Source organism: Oncorhynchus clarkii, chromosome 9 (genome assembly GCF_045791955.1).
Source record: "Oncorhynchus clarkii lewisi isolate Uvic-CL-2024 chromosome 9, UVic_Ocla_1.0, whole genome shotgun sequence".
NCBI classification, from domain to species: domain Eukaryota; kingdom Metazoa; phylum Chordata; class Actinopteri; order Salmoniformes; family Salmonidae; genus Oncorhynchus; species Oncorhynchus clarkii.
In genome coordinates, this window is record NC_092155.1 from 75268196 (window position 1) to 75282372 (window position 14177).

At 43.4% G+C, this 14177-nt stretch overlaps 1 protein-coding gene across 1 annotated transcript in view; it reads left to right on the forward strand.

Moving 5' to 3' along the window:
* LOC139417421 (protein-tyrosine kinase 6-like) overlaps window positions 1–10673 on the forward strand; it is a 30060-nt gene extending 19387 nt beyond the window's left edge. The window contains exons 5-8 of the mRNA XM_071166697.1: window positions 2962–3120; window positions 4337–4518; window positions 6676–6829; window positions 9583–10673. Coding sequence (XP_071022798.1) covers window positions 2962–3120; window positions 4337–4518; window positions 6676–6829; window positions 9583–9770 — 683 coding nt within the window. The 3' untranslated portion in view covers window positions 9771–10673. The remainder of the gene's footprint in view (window positions 1–2961; window positions 3121–4336; window positions 4519–6675; window positions 6830–9582) is intronic.
* Window positions 10674–14177: the final 3504 nt, after the last annotated feature.

A 14177-nucleotide genomic window follows, 5' to 3' on the forward strand; every position in this document is an offset into this window, starting at 1 on the left:
ACTCCCTGGACTGGACAGTGTATTACTCCCTGGACAGTGTATTACTCATTGGGACAGTGGGACAGTGTATTACTGGACCCTGGACAGTGTATTACTGGACAGTGTATTACCTGGACAGTGTATTACTCCCTGGACAGTGTATTACTCCCTGGACAGTGTATTACTGGACCCTGGACAGTGTATTACTCATTGGGACAGTGTATTACTCCCTGGACAGTGTATTACTCATTGGGACAGTGTATTACTCCCTGGACAGTGTATTACTCCCTGGACAGTGTATTACTCATTGGGACAGTGTATTACTCATTGGGACAGTGTATTACTCCCTGGACAGTGTATTACTCCCTGGACAGTGTATTACTCCCTGGACAGTGTATTACTCCCTGGACAGTGTATTACTCATTGGGACAGTGTATTACTCATTGGGACAGTGTATTACTACATGGACAGTGTATTACTCCCTGGACAGTGTATTACTCATTGGGACAGTGTATTACTCCCTGGACAGTGTATTACTCCCTGGACAGTATATTACTCCCTATATTACTCCCTGGACAGTGTATTACTCATTGGGACAGTGTATTACTCCCTGGACAGTGTATTACTCCCTGGACAGTGTATTACTCCCTGGACAGTGTATTACTCCCTGGACAGTGTATTACTCCCTGGACAGTGTATTACTCCCTGGACAGTGTATTACTCCCTGGACAGTGTATTACTCATTGGGACAGTGTATTACTCATTGGGACAGTGTATTACTCCCTGGACAGTGTATTACTCCCTGGACAGTGTATTACTCATTGGGACAGTGTATTACTCCCTGGACAGTGTATTACTCCCTGGACAGTGTATTACTCCCTGGACAGTGTATTACTCATTGGGACAGTGTATTACTCCCTGGACAGTGTATTACTCATTGGGACAGTGTATTACTCCCTGGACAGTGTATTACCGCATGGCAAGCGGTACCGGAGCGCCAAGTCTATGTCCAAAACGCTCCTTAACAGCTTCTACCCCCCCAAGCTAATCAAATTGCTACCTGGACAATTTCATTGACCCACCCTTTTCTTCACGCTGCTGTATAGTCACGTTACCCCTACCTACATGTACATATTACCTCAACTACCTTGACTAACCTGTTCTCCCGCATATTGACTCCGGTAAACCTTATATATAGCCTCGTTATTGTTATTTTATCGTGTTACTTTTAGTAAATATTTAAACTTTTTTTTTTTTCTCCTTAAAACTGCATTGTTGGTTTTAAGGGCTTGTAAGTAAGCATTTCACGGTAAGATCTACACATGTCGAATTTGGCGCATATGATAAATACAAATGGATTTGTTTTAGCATTTCCTTCATGCCAGAAGTAAATTACTAATCAGCTGAAACTCATTTGATAGGTTTCTCTCTCTGTATGTGTGTGTGCATGTGTGTGTGTATGTGTGTGTGTGTCTCAAGAATTTCCTCATTCTTTTCTTCTGCGAACCCCATCGTCAGAGAAACATTTTTTACATTTCCCGTCTTATGTGAATCCTGGCGGTGGTGTGTGTGTGACATCACACATACCTCAGTCTCTCGTTCCAGCCTTAGGGTTGTGGGTGGCGTGATGACATCTCATACACACATCTGAACCAAAACAGACTATAGTTATCAGTCTTACTGTAAGAGACTGCTCAGTGGACAGGACTGTGGGTAGAATGTTATCAGCCTGTCAACTCTCTGTGTGTATTCTTTCATTGTATTGACAACCATGTAACTATGGCTTGTGAACTAGTCTATGATACAGGTGTTGGCTACAGCACATACAATACAGTACAGTACCAGACAGGACAATACAGTACAATACAGGACAGGACAGGACAGGACAGGACCAGTCTAAAAAGGTCCCTGAAATACTTTTAACACGATACATAGCCTCAGCTCCCAGACTTCCTCATCCAACAGTGGATTGGCAAACAAGACTTGGAAGAATGGTAGCAATGATACGTGTCCACCCCTGTACCGTGTCCACCCCTGTACCGTGTCCACCCCTGTACCGTGTCCACCCCTGTACCGTGTCCACCCCTGTACCGTGTTCATCCCTGTACCGTGTCCACCCCTGTACCGTGTCCACCCCTGTACCGTGTCCACCCCTGTACCGTGTCCACCTCTGTACCGTGTCCACCTCTGTACCGTGTCCACCCCCGTAACGTGTCCACCCCCGTACCGTGTCCACCCCCGTACCGTGTCCACCCCTGTACCGTGTCCACCCCTGTACCGTGTCCACCCCTATACCGTGTCCACCCCTGTACCGTGTCCACCCCTGTACCGTGTCAAAACCCCTGTACCGTGTCCACCCCTATACCGTGTCCACCCCTGTACCGTGTCCACCCCTGTACCGTGTCCACCCCTGTACCATGTTCATCCCTGTACCGTGTCATCTCTGTATCGTGTCATCTCTGTACCGTGTCCACCCCTGTACCGTGTCCACCCCTGTACCGTGTCCACCCCTATACCGTGTCCACCCCTATACCGTACCGTGTCCACCCCTGTACCGTATCCACCCCTGTACCGTGTTCATCTGTGTTTGTGATTGGTTAAGTTACTGACCCATTACTGATGCACCTACTGTATCCCCCAAGACACACTTACACACATAAACACCCACCCTCACCCTTACCTTCACCCTCACCTTTACCCTCACCCTCACCCTTACCCTAACCCTCAACCTCAACCTCACCCTTACCTTCACCCTCACCCCACACTCACCCTCACTCTTACCTTCACCCTCACCTTCACCTTCACCTTTACCTTTACCTTTACCTTCACCCTCACCCCACACTCACCCTCACCCTCACCCTTATTCCCACCCTCATCCTTACCCTCAGCCTTACCCCCACCCTCATCCTTACCCTTACCCTCAGCCTTACCCTTACCCTCACCCTCAGCCTTACCCTCAGCCTTACCCTCATATCTTTTCAGACTCGTTGAACGACCATGAGTTCCAGCGTGAGGTGCAGATCCTAAAGAAGCTGAGACACAGACACCTGATCTCCCTGTTCGCCGTCTGCACCTCCTCATCCCCCTACTACATCATCACTGAACTCATGGAGAAGGGAAACCTGTTGAACTTCCTCAGAGGTTAGTCAGCCAGTCCTCTAGCCAGTCCTCTAGCCAGTCTTCTAGCCAGTCCTCTAGCCAGTCCTCTAGCCAGTCCTCTAGCCAGTCCTCTAGCCAGTCCTCTAGCCAGTATTTCAATCAGTCCTCTAGCCAGTCCTCCAGTCAGTCCTCCAATCAGTCCTTTAGCCAGTCCTCCTGCCTGTCCTCCAGCCTGTCCTCCAGCCAGTCCTCCAGCCAGTCCTCTAGCCAGTTATCCAGTCAGTCCTCCAATCAGTCCTCCAGCCAGTCCTCCAATCAGTCCTCCAGCCAGTCCTCCAGCCAGTCCTCCAGCCAGTCCTCTAGCCAGTCCTCTAGCCAGTCGTCTAGCCAGTCGTCTAGCCAGTCCTCTAGCCAGTATTTCAATCAGTCCTCTAGCCAGTCCTCTAGCCAGTCCTCTAGCCAGTCCTCTAGCCAGTATTTCAATCAGTCCTCTAGCCAGTCCTCCAGCCTGTCCTCCAGCCAGTCCTCCAGCCAGTCCTCTAGCCAGTTATCCAGTCAGTCCTCCAATCAGTCCTCCAGCCAGTCCTCCAATCAGTCTTCCAGCCAGTCCTCCAGCCAGTCCTCCAGCCAGTCCTCTAGCCAGTCCTCTAGCCAGTCGTCTAGCCAGTCGTCTAGCCAGTCCTCTAGCCAGTATTTCAATCAGTCCTCTAGCCAGTCCTCTAACCAGTCCTCTAGCCAGTCCTAGAACCAGTCCTCTAGCCAGTCCTAGAGCCAGTTCTCCAGCCAGTATTTCAATCAGTCCTCTAGCCAGTATTTCAATCAGTCCTCTTGCCAGTCCTCTACCAGTACTCTAACCAGTCCTCTAGCCAGACCTAGAGCCAGTCCTCCAGCCAGTATTTCAATCAGTCCTCTAGCCAGTATTTCAATCAGTCCTCTAGCCAGTCTTCTACCAGTCCTCTAGCCAGTATTTCAATCAGTCCTCTAGCCAGTCCTCTAGCCAGTCCTCTAGCCAGTCCTCCACCACACTCCAATATGTCTCTATGACTCTGAAACAGGCCCTTACTGTACATACAATGATCTTTCTGATAGACACTTTTGAAAGTGGCCTCAAACATATTTTGTTTTCTCAACAGTCAAAATGAAAGTGTTCTAACTGAGTACCTGCTTAAACATGTAATACAAGTGTAATGTACAGCAACATGGTAAGATAATCTGTCCTAGAGGTCCATAGTTCTGACCAATCAGTCTCTCTCTCCAGGTTCAGAGGGTTCTCAGCTGGACCTGGTGTCTCTGGCGGACATGGCAGCCCAGGTGGCTGATGGGATGGCGTATCTGGAGCAGCAGAACAGTATCCATAGAGACCTGGCGGCCCGAAACGTCCTGGTGGGAGAGAACTACATCTGCAAGGTGGCCGACTTCGGACTGGCCAGGATCATCAAGGTTGGTATAATCGTTAGTGAACAGACTCATGTAACATAGGATGGTATCGTAGCGTCTCTCGCCAGCCTGAGGGATGCGACGACTAACAAGGTAGGTTCTAATAACTGAAGAACTACACCTGCAAGGTGGCTGACTTCAGACTGGCCAGAATCATGAAGGTTACTAGGGTCCCAGCAAACAACAGACATTCCCTCACCTTTAGAGAACGTTCATTTAGGTCATTACTCGGACTGGCCAGAAACATGAAGGTTACGAGGGTCCCAGCAAACAGCAGACATTCCCTCACCTTTAGAGAACGTTCATTTAGGTCATTACTCGGACTGGCCAGAAACATGAAGGTTACGAGGGTCCCAGCAAACAACAAACATTCCCTCACCTTTAGAGAACGTTCATTAGTGTCAGCGATTGGGTGCAGAGATGTCAGGCGCAGGACACAGGTTTGAGCAACACAACTGAGTTTACTCAAACAAAAATACAAGCAATATTCCAAATAGGAAAATACATACAAACTAACACCTTCAACAACCACTAAGACACCAACAATCATGGACAGAACAGAAATGTATGCCAGAGGGTTAAATAAGGAACATGATATGGGGATTGAAACCAGGTGTAATACAGACAAAACAACACAATAAATTAAATGGTGGAAAATGAAATCGGTGGTGACTAGAAAGCCGGCGGCGTCGACCGCCGAACACCACCCGAACAAGAAGCCGAACACCACCCGAACAAGGAGCCGAACACCACCCGAACAAGGAGCCGAACATCACCCGAACAAGGAGCCGAACACCACCCGAACAAGGAGACGAACGCCACCCGAACAAGGAGCCGAACGCCACCCGAACAAGGAGCCGAGCGCCACCCGAACAAGGAGCCGAGCGCCACCCGAACAAGGAGCCGAACGCCACCCGAACAAGGAGCCGAACGCCACCCGAACAAGGAGCCGAACGCCACCCGAACAAGGAGCCGAAGGCCACCCGAACAAGGAGCCGAACGCCACCCGAACAAGGAGCCGAACGCCACCCGAACAAGGAGCCGAACGCCACCCGAACAAGGAGCCGAACGCCACCCGAACAAGGAGCCGAACGCCACCCGAACAAGGAGCCGAACGCTACCCGAACAAGGAGCCGAACGCCACCCGAACAAGGAGCCGAACGCCACCCGAACAAGGAGCCGAACGCCACCCGAACAAGGAGCCGAACACCACCCGAACAAGGAGCCGAACACCACCCGAACAAGGAGCCGAACACCACCCGAACAAGGAGACGAACACCACCCGAACAAGGAGACGAACACCACCCGAACAAGGAGACGAACGCCACCCGAACAAGGAGCCGAACGCCACCCGAACAAGGAGCCGAGCGCCACCCGAACAAGGAGCCGAACGCCACACGAAAAAGGAGCCGAACGCCACCCGAACAAGGAGCCGAACGCCACCCGAACAAGGAGCCGAACGCCACCCGAACAAGGAGCCGAACGCCACCCGAACAAGGAGCCGAACACCACCCGAACAAGGAGCCGAACACCACCCGAACAAGGAGAAGGGGCCAGCTTCGGCAGAAGTCGTGACAATTAGGTCATTACTCGGACTGGCCAGGGTCATCGAGGTCATCAAGGTCATCAAGGTCATCAGGGTCAGCGTCAGCGTGTATTTGCGTTTGTGCAGTGATTGAGTGGACGTTGGGCTTTCTCAATCCCAACTGGTTAACAACTAGGAGAGAGAGCTTTCTACTAAGAATACAGCTATACCTGGACATGGCAAGGATATAATCTGGGATCTGTTTCCTTTGTGTCTGTGTGTCTCATTTGTGTCATGATGATTGGGGTCCTTGGGTTTTCCCAATTCCATTTGAGTACCATTAAGAACTAGGATAGACAAAATTCTCCAAAGCATTTTACAAGAAAATGAAGCTCAGTGCATTTTAGTTTGAAGTAATTGTATTCAATTTCTTTTGATTGAACATGGTTTATATTGTTAAAATATACCCAGAATTTGTACAAAATATTTTTAAACCACATTACTTTGCCAGTGGTCAGCAGTTTGCCATTTAAGAAGAACATGTTTTCCTCTCTTCCTCTTTTCCCCCACAAATATATTTGTATTAATAATTCGCAGTATTGTTCCATCCTCGTTTGGTTTGTCTCCGTCCTCAGGAGCCCTTCTACGTGTCTGAGGACAAAAAAATCCCCTACAAATGGAGTTCCCCGGAGGCCATCAGCCACGGACGTTTCTCCAACAAGTCAGATGTCTGGTCCTTTGGGGTTCTGCTCTACGAGATACTAACCTACGGTGGGATTCCATACCCAGGTATGTCATGTTTCACCTAACCCAGTGGTTTTCGCAATTTTGTTGTAACCCTGAACCAGCTCACCTGATCGACCTGATCCAGAGCTGGATGATTAGTTGATCAATTGTATCACGTGCTAAATCTGTAAAATATGAAATGCATAGAACAGCCTGAGGGTTTCTGAGGAGAGGATTGAAAGCACCTGATCTAACCAGTATACAGGCAAAGCCTCTGCCTGGCTGTGTGGTATAAATCCTTACTTGTATTATGCACAGTAGGCCTAAAGACCAAGAGATAATTGCCTCAGGCTAAGATCTATTCTGATCTTTTATCCACAAACTTATTTTTTGACGAATGACATCAGTTTTCTTTTTCAGAGCTAATCTGATTGGTCAAAATACCAATTAGTGAAAAAAAGATCAGAATTCGACTGCCTGTCTAAACACAGCCTACAATTTCTTCCTTCTAGGGAGTGTTTCCTGGTCATTGTGCTCTCACTTCTGCTTTGCTTTGCTCTTTGGGTTTATAGTGAAGCTTGTAGTTCTACAGTGTACATAGTGTAGAGCGCAATCGTAAATTATTCAGACCCCTTGGCTTTTTCCACATTTTGTTACGTTACAGCCTTATTCTATTTTTGTTTGTTGCAAATGTATAAGAAAGATATATATATATATATACATACACACATATATATATATATATATATTCCATTTACATAAGTATTCTGACCCTTTACTCAGTACTTTGTTGAAGCACCTTTGGCAGCGATTACAGCCTTGAGTCTTCTTGGGTATGACGCTACAAGCTTGGCACACCTGTATTTGGGGAGTTTCTCCCATTCTTCTCTGCAGATCCTCTCAAGCTCTGTCAGGTTGGATGGGGAGCGTCACTGCACAGCTATTTTCAGGTTACTCCAGGGATGTTCGATCGGGTTCAAGTCCAGGCTTTGGCTGGGCCACTCAAGGACATTCAGAGACTTGTCCTGAAGCCACTCCTGCGTTGTCTTGGCAGTGTGCTTAGGGTTGTTGTCCTGTTGGAAGGTGAACCTTCGCCCCAGTCTGAGGTCCTGAGCGCTCTGGAGCAGGTTTTCATCAAGGATCTCTCTGTACTTTAATCCGTTCATCTTTCCCTCAATCCCAACTACTCTCCCAGTCCCTGCCGCTGAAAAACATCCTCACAGCATGATGCTGCCACCACCATGCTTCCCTGTAGGGATGGTGCCAGGCTTCCTCCAGACATGACGCTTGGCATTCATTTGACCAGAGAATCTTGTTTCTCATGGTCTGAGAGTCTTTAGGTGCCTTTTGGCAAACTCCAAGCGGGCTGTCGTGTGCCTTTTACTGAGGAGTGGCTTCTGTCTGGCCACTAACATAAAGGCCTGATTGGTGGAGTGCTACATAGGAGAACCTTCCAGAAGGACAACCATCGATCTCCACAGAGGAACTCTGGAGCTCTGTCAGAGTGACCATCGGGTTCTTGGTCACCTCCCTGACCAAGGCCCTTCTAAGCTGATAGCTCAGTTTGGCTGGGTGGCCAGCTCTAGGACGAGGCCACTGTGTTCTTGGAGACCTTCATTGCTGCAGAATGTTTTAGGTAACCTTCCCCAGATCTGTGCCTCGGCGCAGTCATGTCTCGGTGCTCTACAGACAATTCCTTCGACCTCATGGCTTGTTTTTTGCTCTGACATGCACTGTCAACTGTGATACCTTATATAGACAGGTGTGTGCCTTTCCAAATCATGTCCAATCAGTTGAATTCATCACAGGTGGACTCCAATCACGTTGTAGAAACATCTCAAGGATGATCAATGGAAACAGGATGAGCTCAATTTCGTGTCTCATAGCGAAGGTTCTGAATACTTACTTAAATAAGGTATTTCAGTTTTTATTTTTAAAACATTTGCAAAAATGTCTAAATGACCTGTTTTTGCTTTGGCATTATGGGGTATTTTGTTTAGATTGATGAGGATGTTTTATTTGTTCAATCCATTTCAGAATAAAGATGTAATGGGAAAAAATAAATGGAAAAAAGGGAAGGGGTCTGAACACACTTCTGAATGCGCTGTACCTCATGTGGATTTCTCTCAGCTTCTACGTGTGTTGTCTGTATATCCTGTTTATCGTCTCTATGTATATCCTGTTTATGGTCTCTCTGTATATCCTGTTTATGGTCTCTCTGTATATCCTGTCTATGGTCTCTCTGTATATCCTGTTTATCGTCGCTCTGTATATCCTGTTTATCGTCTCTCTGTATATCCTGTTTATGGTCTCTCTGTATATCCTGTCTATGGTCTCTCTGTATATCCTGTTTATCGTCTCTCTGCATATCCTGTTTAGCATCTCTCTGTATATCCTGTTTATCGTCTCTCTGTATATCCTGTCTATGGTCTCTCTGTATATCCTGTTTATCGTCGCTCTGTATATCCTGTTTATCGTCTCTCTGTATATCCTGTTTATGGTCTCTCTGTATATCTTGTTTATGGTCTCTCTGTATATCCTGTTTATCATCTCTCTGCATATCCTGTTTAGCATCTCTCTGTATATCCTGCTTATTGTCTCTCTGCATATCCTGCTTATTGTGGCAGCACCATTTCACAGAGGCAAATTCCTGCACATGTATTTGGTGAATTAAGGTGATTCCGATTAGGCCTGGGTTACTGTTATACCACTTTTTATATCACAACTAGTGATATAAAAAGGGCTTAAGAAATAAATGTGATTGATTGATTGATTGATTGATTGATTGATCGTATGACCCTTGCTCTGTAATCCAGGCTACAACAACTACGAGGTATACCGTCAGATCATCGCTGGCTACAGGATGCCAGCTCCAGAGAAATGTCCAAACTTACTCTACAAACTCATGTTGGCCTGTTGGAGTGACAACCCTGCAGACAGACCGGACTTCAAGGAGCTCAGGAGCAAACTGGAGAACATCAACCGCTATGAGCTGGAGCAATGATCCTGAACCATAGAAATGGACAGTCATCAGTGTTTAGAAATAACCCCGTTTTTTTTTGTTGCATGGACATTGCCATTGACTTCCACCATTTTTAAGTAGTCAACTGGGTGGGACATCCTATGGGTTAAGGACAGTGGAGGCTTCTGATGAGAGAGGAGGACGGCTCATAATAATGTCTGGAACGGAGCAAATGGAATGGCATCAAACCATGTGTTTGATACCATTCCACCTATTCCACTCCAGCCATTACCACAAACCAGTCCTCCCCAATTAAGGTGCCACCAACCTCCTGTGGTTAAGGATCACATGATTCCACTCAGGTCATCAGGAAGGATCAGCCAATGAATTAAACTTGAGAGAAAACTTTCTATAAACTGCAGGTGGCAGTAAATCACCAACTTTGGCTTTTCTGTCATTGGTTAAGTCAGGAACAGCTTCTCCCTGGCATGGAACACTTTGTTTCGATTTTAATAAATGTACACTAAAGGACAATATCTCTGACTTTCAAATCATTATTTTATTTGTCAACTTTTTTTTTTCTTCATTTGTAACATACCTATAACGTACCTGTATCGAACCTGTATCGTACCTGTAACGTACCTGTAACGTACCTGTATCGTACCTGTATCGTACCTGTATCGTACCTGTATCGTACCTGTAACGTACCTGTAACGTACCTGTATCGTACCTGTATCGTACCTGTAACGTACCTGTAACGTACCTGTATCGTACCTGTATCGTACCTGTATCCTTATCTTGTTTCAGCTTGTACATTAAGTCTACATGTACTGCTGTTTATCTACTATTCATAATAATGTTCGCTAATACTACAAATACAGGTGTCTTCTCAGGGTTATAAATTCACCACTGGACACATGTAAAACAAATGAACCTCTTCTACAACAGGGTCGTTTTTACCTCCTGTATAGTCAGTTCACTGGAGGGGAGGGAGGGAGGGAGGGAGGGAGGGAGGGAGGGAGGGAGGGAGGGAGGGAGGGTGTGTATGTGGACTGATCAAATTGATCAGGTTAGGGCTCTCTTTGGCTAGGCTTTGGGATAAGGGGATTGTAAATATAAATGACAGTTGTTTAAGATCTATTTGACCTTATGATCGCTGGAGACAAATGTGAAACCAGTCATATGGCAGCAAGCTGAAGCATATCATGTTTAAAAAACAAATGTGTATTGTGTTAAATATTAGCCACTACCATCATTTATACACACATATATTTATAACTGTCACTTTAGTGTTAGTTTCCTCACATTTATAACTGTCACTTTAGTGTTAGTTTCCTCACATTCATAACTGTCACTTTAGTGTTAGTTTCCTCACATTTATAACTGTCACTTTAGTGTTAGTTTCCTCACATTTATAACTGTCACTTTAGTGTTAGTTTCCTCACATTTATAACTGTCACTTTAGTGTTAGTTTCCTCACATTTATAACTGTCACTTTAGTGTTAGTTTCCTCACATTTATAACTGTCACTTTAGTGTTAGTTTCCTCACATTTATAACTGTCACTTTAGTGTTAGTTTCCTCACATTTATAACTGTCACTTTAGTGTTAGTTTCCTCACATTTATAACTGTCATTTTAGTGTTAGTTTCCTCACATTTATAACTGTCATTATAACTGTCACTTTAGTGTTAGTTTCCTCACATTTATAACTGTCATTTTAGTGTTAGTTTCCTCACATTTATAACTGTCACTTTAGTGTTAGTTTCCTCACATTCATAACTGTCACTTTAGTGTTAGTTTCGTCACATTTATAACTGTCACTTTAGTGTTAGTTTCGTCACATTTATAACTGTCACTTTAGTGTTAGTTTCCTCACATTTATAACTGTCACTTTAGTGTTAGTTTCCTCACATTTATAACTGTCACTTTAGTGTTAGTTTCCTCACATTTATAACTGTCACTTTAGTGTTAGTTTCCTCACATTTATAACTGTCACTTTAGTGTTAGTTTCCTCACATTTATAACTGTCACTTTAGTGTTAGTTTCCTCACATTTATAACTGTCACTTTAGTGTTAGTTTCCTCACATTTATAACTGTCACTTTAGTGTTAGTTTCCTCACATTTATAACTGTCACTTTAGTCTTAGTTTCCTTACATTTATAACTGTCGCTTTCGTGTTAGTTTCCTTACATTTATAACTGTCACTTTCGTGTTAGTTTCCTCACATTTATAACTGTCATTTTAGTGTTTCCTCACATTTATAATTGTCACTTTAGTGTTTCCTCACATTTATAACTGTCACTTTAGTGTTTCCTCACATTTAAAACTGTCACTTTAGTGTTTCCTCACATTTATAACTGTCATTTTAGTGTTTCCTCACATTTATAACTGTCACTATAGTGTTTCCTCACATTTATAACTGTCACTTTAGTGTTTCCTCACATTTATAACTGTCACTTTAGTGTTAGTTTCCTCACATTTATAACTGTCACATTAGTGTTAGTTTCCTTACATTTATAACTGTCACTTTAGTGTTAGTTTCCTCACATTTATAACTGTCACTTTAGTGTTTCCTCACATTTATAACTGTCATTTTAGTGTTTCCTCACATTTATAACTGTCACTTTAGTGTTTCCTCACATTTATAACTGTCACTTTAGTGTTAGTTTCCTCACATTTATAACTGTCACTTTAGTGTTAGGTTCCTCACATTTATAACTGTCACTTTAGTGTTAATTTCCTCACATTTATAACTGTCACTTTAGTGTTAGTTTCCTCACATTTATAACTGTCACTTTAGTGTTTCCTTACATTTATAACTGTCACTTTAGTGTTAGTTTCCTCACATTTATAACTGTCACTTTAGTGTTAGTTTCCTCACATTTATAACTGTCACTTTAGTGTTAGTTTCCTCACATTCATAACTGTCACTTTAGTGTTAGTTTCCTCACATTTATAACTGTCACTTTAGTGTTCGTTTCCTCACATTTATAACTGTCACTTTAGTGTTCGTTTCCTCACATTTATAACTGTCGCTTTAGTGTTTCCTCACATTTATAACTGTCACTTTAGTGTTAGTTTCCTCACATTTATAACTGTCGCTTTAGTGTTTCCTCACATTTATAACTGTCACTTTAGTGTTTCCTTACATTTATAACTGTCACTTTAGTGTTAGTTTCCTCACATTTATAACTGTCACTTTAGTGTTAGTTTCCTCACATTTATAACTGTCACTTTAGTGTTAGTTTCCTCACATTTATAACTGTCACTTTAGTATTTCCTCACATTTATAACTGTCACTTTAGTGTTAGTTTCCTCACATTTATAACTGTCACTTTAGTGTTTCCTCACATTTATAACTGTCACTTTAGTGTTTCCTCACATTTATAACTGTCACTTTAGTGTTTCCTCACATTTATAACTGTCACTTTAGTGTTAGTTTCCTCACATTTATAACTGTCACTTTAGTGTTAGTTTCCTCACATTTATAACTGTCACTTTAGTGTTAGTTTCCTCACATTTATAACTGTCACTTTAGTGTTAGTTTCCTCACATTTATAACTGTCACTTTAGTGTTAGTTTCCTCACATTTATAACTGTCACTTTAGTGTTAGTTTCCTCACATTTATAACTGTCACATTAGTGTTAGTTTCCTTACATTTATAACTGTCACTTTAGTGTTAGTTTCCTCACATTTATAACTGTCACTTTAGTGTTTCCTCACATTTATAACTGTCACTTTAGTGTTATAACTGTCACTTTAGTGTTTCCTCACATTCATAACTGTCACTTTAGTGTTAGGTTCCTCACATTTATAACTGTCACTTTAGTGTTAATTTCCTCACATTTATAACTGTCACTTTAGTGTTAGTTTCCTCACATTTATAACTGTCACTTTAGTGTTTCCTTACATTTATAACTGTCACTTTAGTGTTAGTTTCCTCACATTTATAACTGTCACTTTAGTGTTAGTTTCCTCACATTTATAACTGTCACTTTAGTGTTAGTTTCCTCACATTTATAAATGTCATTTTAGTGTTAGTTTCCTCACATTTATAACTGTCATTATAACTGTCACTTTAGTGTTAGTTTCCTCACATTTATAACTGTCACTTTAGTGTTAGTTTCCTCACATTTATAACTGTCATTTTAGTGTTAGTTTCCTCACATTTATAACTGTCACTTTAGTGTTAGTTTCCTCACATTCATAACTGTCACTTTAGTGTTAGTTTCGTCACATTTATAACTGTCACTTTAGTGTTAGTTTCGTCACATTTATAACTGTCACTTTAGTGTTAGTTTCCTCACATTTATAACTGTCACTTTAGTGTTAGTTTCCTCACATTTATAACTGTCACTTTAGTGTTAGTTTCCTCACATTTATAACTGTCACTTTAGTGTTAGTTTCCTCACATTTATAACTGTCACTTTAGTGTTAGTTTCCTCA